General features: G+C 35.0%; 1 protein-coding gene across 13 annotated transcripts in view; it reads right to left on the bottom strand.

Moving 5' to 3' along the window:
- LOC140617499 (NKG2-A/NKG2-B type II integral membrane protein-like) overlaps positions 1 to 14899 on the bottom strand; it is a 63643-nt gene that overhangs the window by 17344 nt on the left and 31400 nt on the right. For 12 of the 13 annotated variants that reach the window (XM_072799036.1, XM_072799026.1, XM_072799034.1 and 9 more), the window contains 3 exons: positions 4821 to 4910; positions 4260 to 4313; positions 3369 to 3520 (listed from right to left, as the gene is read on the bottom strand). In XM_072799036.1, coding sequence (XP_072655137.1) covers positions 3369 to 3520; positions 4260 to 4313; positions 4821 to 4910 — 296 coding nt within the window. Of the gene's footprint in view, positions 1 to 3368; positions 3521 to 4259; positions 4314 to 4820; positions 4911 to 14899 lie in introns of those variants that run through there. The other variant, XR_012017730.1, reaches the window with a different exon arrangement.

Genomic DNA, 14899 nt, shown 5'->3' with positions numbered 1-14899 from the left:
CAAAGCTATAATTAGGTCTAATGGACATTCCTTCACTGCTTGTGTTTTCTAAAATGTTTGATATTTGGTGTAAAATTATCAGTTGAAGCAAAATTATAACATTCAATGATTCTCAATGTGTGTACAGAAATATTTAAGACATATAAAAGGGACACATTAAAGGAACATGAAGGTAAGGCTCTACATCTTAATGAAAGTGCTATGGGTTGTGTTAGACTGTGTAGACTGTGATATATGCATATATATTTACCTATATAAAGACATCTGATATCTATATTATTTATGTGGAGAAAAACAGAACATATATGAACATATACATAACTTTATATGTATAAAGATTTTATGAAGAAAAGATCTATTTTGCTATAAATTATAACCCATCAATTAGGTCATGATGTAGAATATTACGACCTTCATTTTTATCTCACAGCATCATAAATACTTATCTCACAGTATCAAAAATTAAATAAATAAATACTTATCTCACAGTATCAAAAAATAAATAAATAAATATTATCTCACAGTATCAAAAAATAAATTCCAGTTTGATCATAAAACCTAATTAAAAGTTAAAAAATAAAGAGAGAAATGAAAAGATAACTCCAGGAAGGTAATATAAGAAATTATATTCATGAATTTGGTGAACCTCTGAAACGGGCCCAAAATAATCACCAACACACAAATGGGATTAATTGGGCCATGACAACATTCAAATTCTGATCATTAAAAGACTCCAGTCGGGGAATAAAATGCAAGCCACAGCCATTTCAACTCGTAAACTAAAAAGCACTCATATCTAAAATCTGACAAGAATGAAACTAGACTACTCTCTTGCACCATATACAAAGGTAAACTCAAAATGGATGAAAGATCTTAATGTGAGACAAGATTCCATCAAAATCCTAGAGGAGAACACCGGCAACACCCTTTTTGAACTTGGCCACAGTAACTTCTTGCAAGATTCATCCATGAAGGCAAGAGAAACAAAAGCAAAAATGAACTATTGGGACTTTATCAAGATAAGAAGCTTTTGCACAGCAAAGGAACAGTCAACAAAACTCAAAGACAACCTACAGAATGGGAGAAGATATTTGCAAATGACATATCAGATAAAGGGCTAGTTTCCCAGATCTATGAAGAACTTATTAAACTCAACAGCAAAGAAACAAATAATCCAATCATGAAATGGGCAAAAGACATGAACAGAAATCTCACAGGGGAAGACATAGACATGGCCAACAAGCACATGAGAAAATGCTCCTCATCACTGGCCATCAGGGAAATACAAATCAAAACCACAATGAGATATCACCTCACACCAGTGAGAATGGGGAAAATTAACAAAGCAGGAAACCACAAATGTTGGAGAGGATGCGGAGAAAAGGGAACCCTCTTACACTGTTGGTGGGAATGTGAACTGGTGCAGCCACTCTGGAAAACTGTGTGGAGGTTCCTCAAATAGTTAAAAATAGATCTCCCCTACGACGCAGCAATTGCCCTGCTGGGAATTTACCCCAAAGATACAGATGCAGGGAGACTCCGGGATACCTGCACACCGATGTTTATAGCAGCAATGTCCACAATAGCCAAACTGTGGAAGGAGCCTCGGTGTCCATCGAAAGATAAGTGGATAAAGAAGATGTGGTTTATGTATACGATGGAATATTACTCAGCCATTAGAATCGACAAATACCCACCATTGCTTCGACATGGATGGAAGTGGAGGGTTTTATGCTGAGTGAAATAAGTCAATGGGAGAAGGACAAACATTATATGGTGTCATTCATTTGGGTAATATAAAAAATAGTGAAAGGGAATAAGGGGAAAGGAGAAAAAATGAGTGGGAAACATCAGAGAGGGAGACAGAACATGAGAGACTCCTAACTCTGGGAAACGAACTAGGAGTGATGGAAGGAGAGGTGGGCAGAAGGTGGGGGTGACTGAGGTGGGCACCTGACGGGATGAGCACTGGGTGTTATGCTATATGTTGGCAAATTGAACACCAATAAAAAATAAATGTATAAAAATATTAAACATAAAATGAAATAAAATATTAAAGTAAAATAAAATATGACAAAGGCTTGTGATGCGTGGATGTCTCACTTGGTTAAATGGTCTGCCTTAGGCTCAGGTCATGATGGCAGGGTCCTGGGATGGAGCTCTGCCTGGAGCTCTCAGGCTCCCTGCTCAGCCAGGAGCCTGCACTACTCACTCCTGCTGTTGCTGCTCCCCCTGTTTGTGTTCATGCTGTGTTTTTCTGGCAAATAAATAAATAAAATATTTAAAAAATATAAGGCAAGGACTTCTAAGACACGGAAAGGGGACACTATCTTGGAGAAATGAGCAAGAGAAACACTTGAGCACTTATTCTCACAAGAGAATATCCCAATGGCTCACAACCTAGAAAAATGGTACAGCTGTAGAACCATCAGAACTTATTGTAGTAATTTTTTTCAGACTGCTGAGTTTATCCTCAAGGGACTATTTGTATAATGTGTGTTTACACAAAAACTAGATAAATATAGGGATAATATATTGAAAAATACACATATCCAAGGTTGTGCCATTTCATGCTAATGTTAGAGGAAAATGTATTGTAATCACTTATAAACACAATTACAATGTTATATTAATACATTATTGTTTTATTATGACAAATGCATATTTACATTCCATAAATATACCATATACTATGTAGCTATGTTTAATAAATTATTATCAATATGATTTGTGGAAAAGGACGTAGAAAAAGCTTTCCGTAAGTAATGATTTGTAATTCCCACATATTAAAAAGGAACTAAATTTCTGAGAATAGATTTTGTAAGGTCCCATTCAAAAAACACAGTTGAAAATTCACAAAATATAGACAGATGTTATATAGAGATGGATTACAAATATCATATGAGAGTGAAAGGAGACAGACATAAAAATTCATACTGCTTGATTCCATTGATATAAAATCCAAAAATAAACAAAGGTGTTCCACATTATTAAAATTGGCAGGGGTAATGGAGGCTCTAAACTTCTCTTTCTTGCTCTGATTTGTAATTATGTGATTCCCACTAATTTGTGAACAAGTTGCACAATCATATTTTAAATTTCTTGATGTGTTGTAAAATTAAATAGTAAAGTCATTTCAGGCAAAAGAGCTTTTGGGAAAACATGGTTTTCTACAAAAAGCACAAAGTGGAAATTATTAAGTGTACATTAAAGGCATAAAAATGTAAATAAAATATCACAGACTCAAACTGTGGAATAGTAACAGATTTTAAAATAAACTAGAAATATGTACAAAAATATGGATGAACTCTACAAATATAATATTAACTGATATGCTTTTATTAAATCCAAAAACATTGAAATCTTACCATTTCCTTTTTATCATCTATGTTCAGCAGGGTAGAGTTCTTAGAAGAACAGGATGTCAAACTCTCGTTCCATGGTTTTCTTTTAGTGCTAATGTAATAGCAATTGTTGGAATATGTAAACCATCCTTTTGCACAATGGCCACAGTAAAGTCCTGGAGAAAGATTATAACATATTATCCAAAAAGTTTTGAATATTAAAACATGCAAAGGTACAACCTGCATGTGTATACACAGATGTATATAACACATCCATGCACCCTTATAAGCTTGTAAAAATAAAATGAAACACACACTTATATACTCTCAAAGGAGTTGGGCTTTCATCCCCAAATTTATATGCCCATATAAAGTAAACCCACAAAACTGTCCATCTCTACATGTCCCTTGAGTCACTGAATAAAACCACTCTTTTGGAATTGTTTAATGACTCATCTTTAATCGTATTATAACAGGAGTAAATTTGAGGCCATTGGAAATAGTGGGTATGGTGATTATTTTATTATTTTATTTTAATGTTTATTTATTTATTTGTTTAAGAGAGTGAGAGCATAAACAGGAGGGACAGAGGGAGAGGTATAGAGAATCTCAAGCAGACTCTGCTCTCAGCCTGGAGCCCAATGGGGCTCAAACTCAGGACCCTGGAATTATGACTGGAATCAAAACCAAGAGTTGGACACTTAAAAGAGCCATCCAGGAACCCCAGGAACTCATTATAAATGAGTATTTCCTCCTATTATAGCATAAGAAATAATATTGTTCTATATTCATGATTTCTGAACATTTATTATGTGATTTTCTACTTAATTTACCCCAAAAGAATCTTTGCCAAGCTTAAGACGGAGATAAAATACAAATTCTACTAGTATATGAGGTTTGAAAGTGATAGTGTACCTTTCTGGGTAGTTATTTCCAGGGAAGTGTTATTCCGCACTGGTCCTTCAGTAGCTAGAAATATTAAAGCAATGCTCATACAAACTTAATATTAAATTAAATAAATCATAATGATTTGAGTTTCTTAGTTTAAATTTGCTGTATTGTTTAAAATTAGAAAATCTGGAATAAAATTGATATACCAGTAAAAGATCAATAAAATGATGAACACTTGGGGGAAATGATGAACCCAAGGGGGAAAATAATCCAAAAGCTTTAAGAACCAAACATCACCATTTCTTAGAGTATTTGATGTAACCAATCTCAATTTATTTATATTTCTCAATAAGGTCTCTCCTATAACTTGCATTTGAGTTATGAAGTCTGAATATATGTCTGATACTGTCTATAGTGATTCCCTTACTTCTACTTTTGACAAATTCGCATTCAGAATAACCATTCCACAGTTAGGGCATATATGCATTAAAATGAGCAAATACAATTCCATAAAGTTCTGTAATATTTTAAGACACTGATGATCATCAAAGAGAAAAAATCCCTTGTAGTCATTCAAATACTCACAGAGAATACCAGCTATTGTGATCACAGTGGACATCAAGATAAGGCAGATGATTCCCAGGATTCCAGCAATGAGCTTCCCTGGACATGATGCTAAATAGTAGTAAGAGAAATGAAAACACTGACAAAAGATGGATGGGAATAATCATTTAGGAAATTTACGTACAAGAGAACCAATGATGCACAAGGAGTCACGTATAAATGCATGGCCCCCAAACCTGCATCTACTCTTGTAATCTTCTCTCAGAATATACCGTTGCATTTGCAGTAAATATATTACCCCATGAGACGTGATAAAGACCATGAATTACAACACTTGAACAAGGCTCATCCTCAAATTTCAACTACAATATTATATTCCTGCTCCAAACTCTGATCCTCACAAAAGAAAAATATGGGAGATCATTTCCTACTCATACCCTCCACTCCAACACCCAAAGAACACATCCTAGAAAATTATACTGTGTGTAGTGAATGTTTTACCTTTGCAGGGGTAGTTCTTGCCATCCCCTTGAAGATCCTGAGAAGCATTTTGAAGATTTAATTCTGCATAGGTTATTTCCTGCTCAGTTACTGAAGTGGAACACTTAGTGCCCTTAGCTTTCATTTGCTGTCTTTTTGAGTCCTTAGACTGATTGAGCTCTGCATAGGTACCTCCTTGGTTATGCATGTCTGCAGCTGCAAAGTGGCAGGCACAGTGCTGAGTGGAACTGTACTGAAGGACTTGATGAAGAGTGTATGTAATGACAAGACTGCTAGGACAGTGACACTGGGTGGAGTGTGGGGTGAGTGATTTCATTTGCAGTTGAGCAATGCAAAATCTGGTGCTAATTTCCTTAGAACTTTAAAGAAGTATTTCATGATAGAATAAGTGGTTTCTACAATGTTATTCTATGTTTGACACAATAGTATTGGTTGGAGTAATGTAAAGTGAAAATTAGTGAAGAAAGGAATTCAGGAATAATATTGTCCTTCTTAAGACAAAGTGATTCCACAGAAACATGTCAACATTATTAGAATAACTGGGTTAGTGTTAGAAAGAAAATGCTGCACCAGTATCTGACAATTTTTATATACATTATTGGTTAAAAAATTGAGTGCCCTAAATTAGGAAGTACTAGTTTTGGCATATAAGGAATTTCCTGCAGTAAATGACTTTTAGTTGAGGACTTAGATTTCTTTCCTAAAAGGTAACGCTGTACCATCATGTGGCCATTTATTTTGAGTAACTGTGGAATTCTGAGAAATCGTTAAATTTTAAAAGAAATATTTTATATGTTTAAGAATATTATGACACAATAAATTTATCCCAAATCTGAACAATACTGAAAACAAAAACCAAACAATATTTTTTTGAAGTATTTAACACCAGAAATTGACAGCTGATTTAATGGCAAGCATCTGAAACCATAAAATGATAAATAAAATTGTAGATCATTTAGGGTAGAACACTGTTGGTACAAACTTCCAGAATGATCTCTGAATGTCAAAAGCATAGGGTAGTTTAGTTGTATAAGAAATTCTAATAAATGAAGTTATTGTCATTTCATAATTCAGTCCATGCGTTCTGCAGTCAGTGAAATTTGGAATTACTCATGACTCTCAAATTTACAGAGTATGACTTTTAAAATGTTCCTTCCTGTTTAGCTCCCTAGTTTATAGTAATGTAAAATGGGAATTAAAATATGCAAAATATAATGCATATAAAACACTACTCCATCTGGATTTTCTAAGCTCTTAATACTATATTATTTATTTTAATACTAATACTAACTAGTATTACTAACAATATTCACATTACCGTTACTGACTCATATCCTTTGGACATGTAACATAATTCATTAGATATGAATGTCTTTCAGTATTAAATATCTTTTTTTGCCAATTTTGATCAATTTTTTAAAAAGTCTTTTGATTGTTTCATACTTAAGTTTAAGTTAGCATTTTCAGAAGATCCTTCATCTTGCTTTTCGTGAAAAATCAAATTTCTTTTTTTTTTAAGGTTCATGTTTGTTTTTTTTTTTTTTTAAGATTTATTTATTTATTCACAATAGACAGAGAGACAGAGAGAGGCAGAGGGAGAAGCAGGCTCCATGCCGGGAGCCCGACGCCTCACTCCATCCCGGGACTCCAGGATCGCGCCCTGGGCCAAAGGCAGGCACTAAACCGCTGAGCCACCCAGGGATCCCCAAACTTCTTTTATATATCAAAGCAAATGTATGCGGAATTAAGTTTTACTTTCACAATTTGGTGATTCACTTTCTTCAAGATTTTATTTATTCATGAGAGACAGAGACAGAGAGGCAGAAACATAGGCAGAGGCATCTCCCTGTGGGGAGGCTGATGTAGGACTTATTCCCAGGACTCTGGAATCTCACCCTGAGCTGAAGACAGACACTCAACCATTGAGCCACCCCGTGTCCCTGATGGATTCATCTTAAGAATCTATTTTTCTTAAGTATTTGTTTAAATTCTAGTTGGTTCACATATAGTATAATATTGGTTTCAGGAGTAGAATTTAGTGATTCATCCTTTACATATAACGCTCAGTGCTCAGCAGTACAAGTGTCTTTCTTAATACTCATCGCGCATTTAGCCCACCCCTGTCCACCTCCCCTCCATCAACCTCCAGTTTGTTCTCTATAGTGAAGAACATCTCATGGTTTGATTAGTTCTCTTTTTTTTCCTCTTTACCTCTGTTCATCTTAAAATAGATAAAAATCTATTTAAATATGAGCTAAATATCAAATAATATATGTAATTCTATCTATATTGATGACAAATCCAAAATTAACTGTTCCTTGTCATGATGCTTATGGGATTTCACTTGAAATTCTATTGATTTGCAAACGTAATTATGCATGTGTAAATGCGCCTAATTACTTCTCCACAGGCAAAAATTTGAATATTTTAAGAAATTCTCCAACTTATTTCCTATTCATTCCTGTCTGTTACCCTGAAGGTTTGGAATAAAAATGCCAAAGTTCTCTGCCATTTGATTATGTATTAATTGCACCTCAGTTACATCCCATCCAGCATTTGTATCTCCTACTAAATGAGGTGGTTAGGAAGAGAGACAGGGCAGTGCAGACACATACCTTCTGTTGGCCAGAGGGTAAGGCATCTTCCAGTAGGAGACCAGGTTACTCTGATAAACAGACACTATCTGTAGTCTTTACAGACTGCAGGCCCTGTGAGAGCTCAGAGTGACCCAATAGTGGAAAAAGTAGATTTCTCATCACTGTGTCACTTAAAATTTGAACAGGAAATTCTTACACTTGGGCTATTTTGAAGACACTTTATCTCATCACACACCTCCAGAATGTACACACTTTCAGTTTGTAGTGTGTCATTTATTTTGTCCATTGGCAAGTATCTCTGAGAAGTTTTTGTGTTCCAGAAGGTATTGGGATCAGAGCCTTGGCCACTCAGGCTAAGTGACTTCCATCGGATTCACAAACACTGAGAACTTAGGCCTTCTGAAAAATATCTTACATGTTTGTTTTACTTTTAGACAAAGTTGCTGAATTTTCCATTACATGCTTCTTGTTCTTATGTACTTGCTATGTCATTTCTATGTACTGACAATACTCTAAAATCATCATCCCCTTAACAGGTATTTAATAATATCTTACACACATTCTGAAGTATCAACTTTTCAAATTTATTATCACTACATTTTCAACTTTATTTTCACTGTCAAAAAACATCAATTTCCAAACTCTTCTTCTCATTTTTTTGCCTCAGTTTTTTTTTAAGATTTTATTTATTTATTAATGAGAGACACAGAGAGAGAAGGGGGAAGAGACACAGGCAGAGGGAGAAGCATCCTCCATACATGGAGCCTGACATGAGACTGGATCATGGGTCTCCAGGATCAGGCCCTGGGCTGAAGAGGCACGAAACTGCTGAGCCACCCAGCTGCCCTGCCTTAGTTTTTAATAGACCTGTAAAAATCTTATTACTTGTAAAAAAGTTATTTATATTTCTGCTGAAAAGAACAAAATGCCTGTGGGAAGGACACAACATTGAATAATACAGACCAATAGCACCATGAAGGAGATTTGAATACTGAATAATTACTTCTACTACTTACGGAGTCATCCTCCAATGACACGTTGTCTCTATTATAATAGTAATACTTGTTTTCAATGAGATAAGCCTAGGTCTAATGAAGTACTGGGAAAATTAATGTAATTTTTGAAAATTTTACTTAACTGAAAAAATTAAGCGAGGGCAGCAAAGGTACTTTTAAAACACAATTAGGTGATACATGAACATCCACAGAAATAAAGCATTAAATCTAAATTACATAGTTTGCATCAATACAATTCTCTTCCATTTTTTACATTGTTGGATTTAACTTGTGAATAATTTTGGAAGATACTTGCATGTATATTTCTACTGGTCTATAAAGTTCTGGGATTTATTGCAAAATTAGGTGACAATTTTATTTTTATTTTTATGTATTTATTTTTAATGATGTACATTTGATATACAATACTATAGTAGTTTTAGGTGTAGACATAGTGATTCAGTATTTATACACATTATGATATTATCATCATGATAAAGCTCATTACCATCTGTCTCCATACAGAATTAATAGTGTTATTGACTATATTCCCTATGCTGTAATGTACATCACTGTGACTTATTTATTTTATAACTGAGAGCTTGTACCACTGACTTCCTTTCACATATTTCAGCCCTTCCTCAACCCCTCAATCCTATAGCAATCAACCACTCTTTATATATAAAGACTGCTTCTGTTTTGTTTGTTTTTAGTTCTACATCACTAGTTTAATCATAGGGATTTTGCTTTTCTCTGACTAATTTTATTTACATAAAACTTGTAGGTTCATCAATGGTGTCAAATATGACAAAAATTTCATTCTTTATCTCAGATTAATATTCCATCATATATATAATATATGTGTATATATACACATATATATACATCCCATCATATATGTATACATACATATATTACATATATATATATATCCTACTTATTCATTCATGTATAGATGTGTCGACAAATGGGTTGCTTCCATATCCTGACTATTGTAAGCAATGCTGCAAAAACAGAGGGTGCATACATCTCCTCAAGTTAATGTTTTCCTTTTCTTCAAATAGATACCCAGAGGTGAATTTTTGGATGTTTCACTATTTCCATTTATAATTTTTTGAAGAGCCTCCATGCAATTACCCATCATGACAACATCAACTTAAATTCCCACTGCAGTGCACAAGATTCCCTTTAATCCACATCTGTGCCAATTTTGTTACTTTTTGTCTTCCATTCTGACAGGTGTGAGGTGAGATCTCATTGGGGTTTTGATTTGCATTTTCCTGATGATTAGTGATGTTGAATACCTTTTCATGTGTTGGCCATCTGTATGTCTCCTTTCAAAGAATATCTATTCAGGTCCATAACCCATTTTTAAATCATTTTTTCATATTAATTTTGGTGTTGAGCTGTTGGAGTTCTTTGTATATTTTGAATACTAACTTCTTGTCAGATATATAATTTGAAAATATCATCTTCCATTCAGTAGGCTGCCTTTATATTTTATGGTGCTTTCTTTGGCTGCACAAAACTTTTTGAGTTTGATGTATCATTTATTTTTTTTTTCCTTTCGTTGTCCTCCCTAAGGAGACACATCCAAAGAATAAAGTTAAGCCCTCTCTCCAAGAACTTAATGCCAATGGATTCTTTGGGAATTTTATGATTTCTGGCCTTCCATCTGGTTCTTTAACTCACTTTAGGTTTATTTTTGTGTATGGTGTGCAAAAGTAGTCTAGTTTTATTTTTTAGCACATATTTTTCGGGGTTTTTTTTTTTAAACTGTAGTGAAGACTCTCTTTTCCCCATCATCTGTTCTTGCCTTCTTCATTGTCTATGAATTGACCATATAAACAGAAATTTGTTTCTGGGGTTTCTATTCCATTCATTTGATCTCTGTGGTCTATTGTGGTGCCATACTGCTTTGATTGCTACAACTATGTAGTATAGTTTGAAATCTAAGAGCATGTTATTTCCTGTTTTACTCTTCTTTCTAAAGGCTGCTTTGGTTTTAAAGTCTAGTTTTTCTAAGTATTCTTACTCTGGCTTTCTTTTGAAGTCCATCTGCATGGTAATTTTTTCTCCCTCTCTCAATTGTAATCTGCAGTCCCTTATTTGCAGCATATACATGGGTCTTGTCCTTTTTATACATTCTGACACTCTATATCTTTTGACTGGAGTATTTAGTCCATCAATATTCAAAGTTATTATTGATAGATATGTATTTATTACCATTTTATTACTTGTTTTGTCATTGTTTCTGGAAATTTTCTCTCATCCCTTCTTATCTTGGTCACTTTTGGTCTCTGCTTTGCACTTGTGCCCTATAATGTTTCCTGTAAGCTGTTTTGAGTGTCACAAACACCTTTAATTTTTGGATGTGAAAAATTATTTATGTCATCTTCCATTTTGAGTGGTAGCCTCTGTGGATAGAATATTTTTCATTGCAGATTTTTAAAATTCACCAATTTGAATATATCATACCACTCCTTATGTCTTGCCAAGTTTGTGTTGAGAAATATCCAGCTAGCCTTATAGATCTTCTTGTTTAAGTTAAGGAATTCTTCTATTTTTTGATTTTAAGATTATTTTATCATCATATTTTGCAAAACTATTTATGTCTTTGTGTTGGCTGGTTTTATTGATTTTGATAGGAATTCTCTGTGCCTCTTTGATCTGGACTGTAAAAAGACACAAAGCAGGGCAATATAATTATAAAGACAATCTAGAAGATGTAAGAATTGTAAATTTATAGCACCCAAAATGGGAGTACTTTATATTAAAATCAATTTGTAACAAATATGAAGAACCTCATTGAATATAAAAAAGAGTGAAAGGCAATAAAGGGGCTAAGGAGAAAAAATGAGTGGGAAATATCAGAAAGGGAGACAGAACATGAGAGACTCCTAACTCTGGGAAACGAACTCGGGGGGGGAGGGGGGGGTGACTGGGTGACGGGCACTGAGGGGGGCACTTGATGGGATGAGCACTGGGTGTTATTCTATATGTTGGCAAATTGAACACCAATAAAAAATAAATTTAAAAAAAATTTGTAACAAATATGAAGAACCTCATTGATAGTAACACAATTATAGTAGGGAACTTTTGATGTCCACTGACATCAATGGACAGATCATCTAAATGGAAAATAAACAAGGAAACAGTGGCTTCAAATGACAGTCCGGATCAGATGGACTGAACAGATATATCAGAACAATTCGTCTTAAAACAGCAAAATATACTTCGTTTCCAAGTGCACATGAACATTCTCCAGAATAGACCACATATCAAGTCACAAAACAGGTGACCAGAAATGCAAAAGGATTGAACTCATACCATGCACCTTTTTTTAACAACAGTGCTATTAAATTTGCAGTCAGCCAGGAGCAAAAATGGAAAAAGCAAATATGTGAAGGCCAAATAAAATGCTATTTCATACTGAACGGATCAACCAAGAAATCAAAGAAGAAATGAAAAATACGTGGAAACATATGAAAATGAGAACACCACTGTAGAAAACCTTTGAAATGCAGCAAAAGTGATTCTAAGAGGGAAGAATATACCAATACCGGCCTACTTGAAGAAGCAAGAAAAATCTCAAGTAAACAACCTAATATTATCTCTAAGATCAACAAAGGAAGCCTAAAGCCAGCAGAAAGTAGAAAATAATAAACAATAGAACAGAAACAAATGAGATAGAAACTAAAAACGATAGAGCAGATCAATGAAACAAGAGCTGGTTCTTTGAAACAACTGATAAAATTGGTAATCTTTTAGCCAGACTTATCAAAAAGAAAAGTAAAAGGACACAAATAAAATCACAAATGAGAGTAGAGAAACAACAACCAGCCTTACAGAAATAAAATTATAAGAGAATATTATGAACGACTATATGCCAACAAATCTGACAACTTGGGAGATATGCACAAATTCTGAGACACATATAAACTACCAAAACTGAAGGAGGAAGAAACAGAAAATTTGACCAAGCTGATAACCAGCAAAGAAATTGAATCAATAATAATAATAATAATAATAAAAGCGAAAAAACAAACTCCAGGGACAAATGGCTTCATAGGTGAATTCTACCAAACATTTGAACAAGAGATAATACCTATTCTTCTCAAATCATTCCAAAAAGGTCAAAAAGAAAACCTCTAAATTCATTCTATGAGGACAGCATTACCCTGATACCAAAACCAGATAAAGACTCCATGGAAGAGAGAACTACAGGCCATATCTCTGATGGAATATGGACACAAAAATTCTCAATAAAAGTCGAGCAAATAAAGCTAACAATACATTAAAAAAATCATTCATCATGATCTAGTGGGATTTATTCATGGACTGCAAGAATGGTTCAATATTTGCAAATCAATCAACATGATACACCACGTTAATAAAATAAAGGATAAAAACCATATGATCCTTTCAATAGATGCTGACAAAGCATCTGACAAAGTATACAATCCACTCGTGATAAAAACTCTCAACAGAGTAGGTTTATGGAGAACATACCTCAATTTTATAAGGCCGTATATGAAAAACTCAATTATCAATCTCCGTGGGGAAAAACTGAGAACTTTTCCTCTATGGTTAAGAAAAGACAGGGATGTCCACTCCTACCCCAATTATTTAACACAATACCAGAAGTCCTACTCTCAGCAATCAGACAACACATAGAAATCAAAGGTATCCAAATCAGTAAGGAAGAGGTCACTTTGCCTATTTGTAGATGACTTGACATGCTCCGTAGAAAACCCAGAAGACTCCATCAAAAAACTGCTATAGAGCTTCTTGGGCAGGGCAAGATGGCAGAGGAGTAGGGTCCCCAAGCCACCTGTCCCCACCAACTTACCTAGATAACTTTCAAATCATCCTGAAAACCTACGAATTTGGCCTGAGATTTAAAGAGAGAAGAACTGGAATGCTACAGTGAGAATAATTCATGCTTCTATCAAGGTAGGAAGATGGAAAAATAAATAAATAAAAAAGAATCCAGTGGGGGAGGGGCCAGTGAAGCCTGGCTAAGGCCAGGTGGAGACAGCCTCCAGGACAGGAAAGCCCAGTCATTTGCCAATGACCTATCGGATAAAGGGCTAGTATCCAAGATATATAAAGAACTTATTAAACTCAACAGCAAAGAAACAAATAATCCATCATGAAATGGGCAAAAGACATGAACAGAAATCTCACAGAGGAAGACATAGACATGGCCAACAAGCACATGAGAAAATGCTCCTCATCACTGGCCATCAGGGAAATACAAATCAAAACCACAATGAGATACCACCACACATCAGTGAGAATGGGGAAAATTAACAAGACAGAAACAACAAATGTTGGAGAGGATGTGGAGAAAGGGGAACCCTCTTCCACTGTTGCTCTGTTGGTGGGAATGTGAATTGGTGCAGCCACTCTGGAAAACTGTGTGGAGGTTCCTCAAAGAGTTAAAAATAGAACTGCCCTATGACCCAGCAATTGCACTACTGTGGATTTACCCAAAGATACAGATGCAGTGAAACGCTGGACACCTGCACCCCAATGTTTATAGCAGCAATGTTCACAATAGCTAAACTATGGAAGGAGCCTTGGTGTCCATCAAAAGTTGAATTTATAAGGAAGCTGTCGTATATGTATACAATGGACTATTACTCAGCCATTAGAAACGACAAATACGGGATCCCTGAGTGGCGCAGCGGTTTGGCGCCTGCCTTTGGCCCAGGGCGCGATCCCGGAGACCCGGGATCGAATCCCACATTGGGTTCCCGGTGCATGGAGCCTGCTTCTCCCGCTGCCTGTGTCTCTGCCTCTCTCTCTCTCTCTCTCTCTCTCTCTCTCTCTGTGACTATCATAAATAAATAAAAATTAGAAAAAAAAATTAAAAAAAAAAAAAAAGAAACGACAAATACCCACCATTGCTTCGACATGGACGGAAGTGGAGGGTTTTATGCTGAGTGAAATAAGTCAATCAGAGAAGAACAAACATGATATGGTCTCATTCATTTGGGGA

This window comes from Canis lupus, chromosome 25, assembly GCF_048164855.1.
Source record: "Canis lupus baileyi chromosome 25, mCanLup2.hap1, whole genome shotgun sequence".
NCBI lineage: Eukaryota > Metazoa > Chordata > Mammalia > Carnivora > Canidae > Canis > Canis lupus.
Note: the sequence above shows the minus strand (reverse complement) of the source record. Positions and strands in the feature narration are given on the sequence as shown.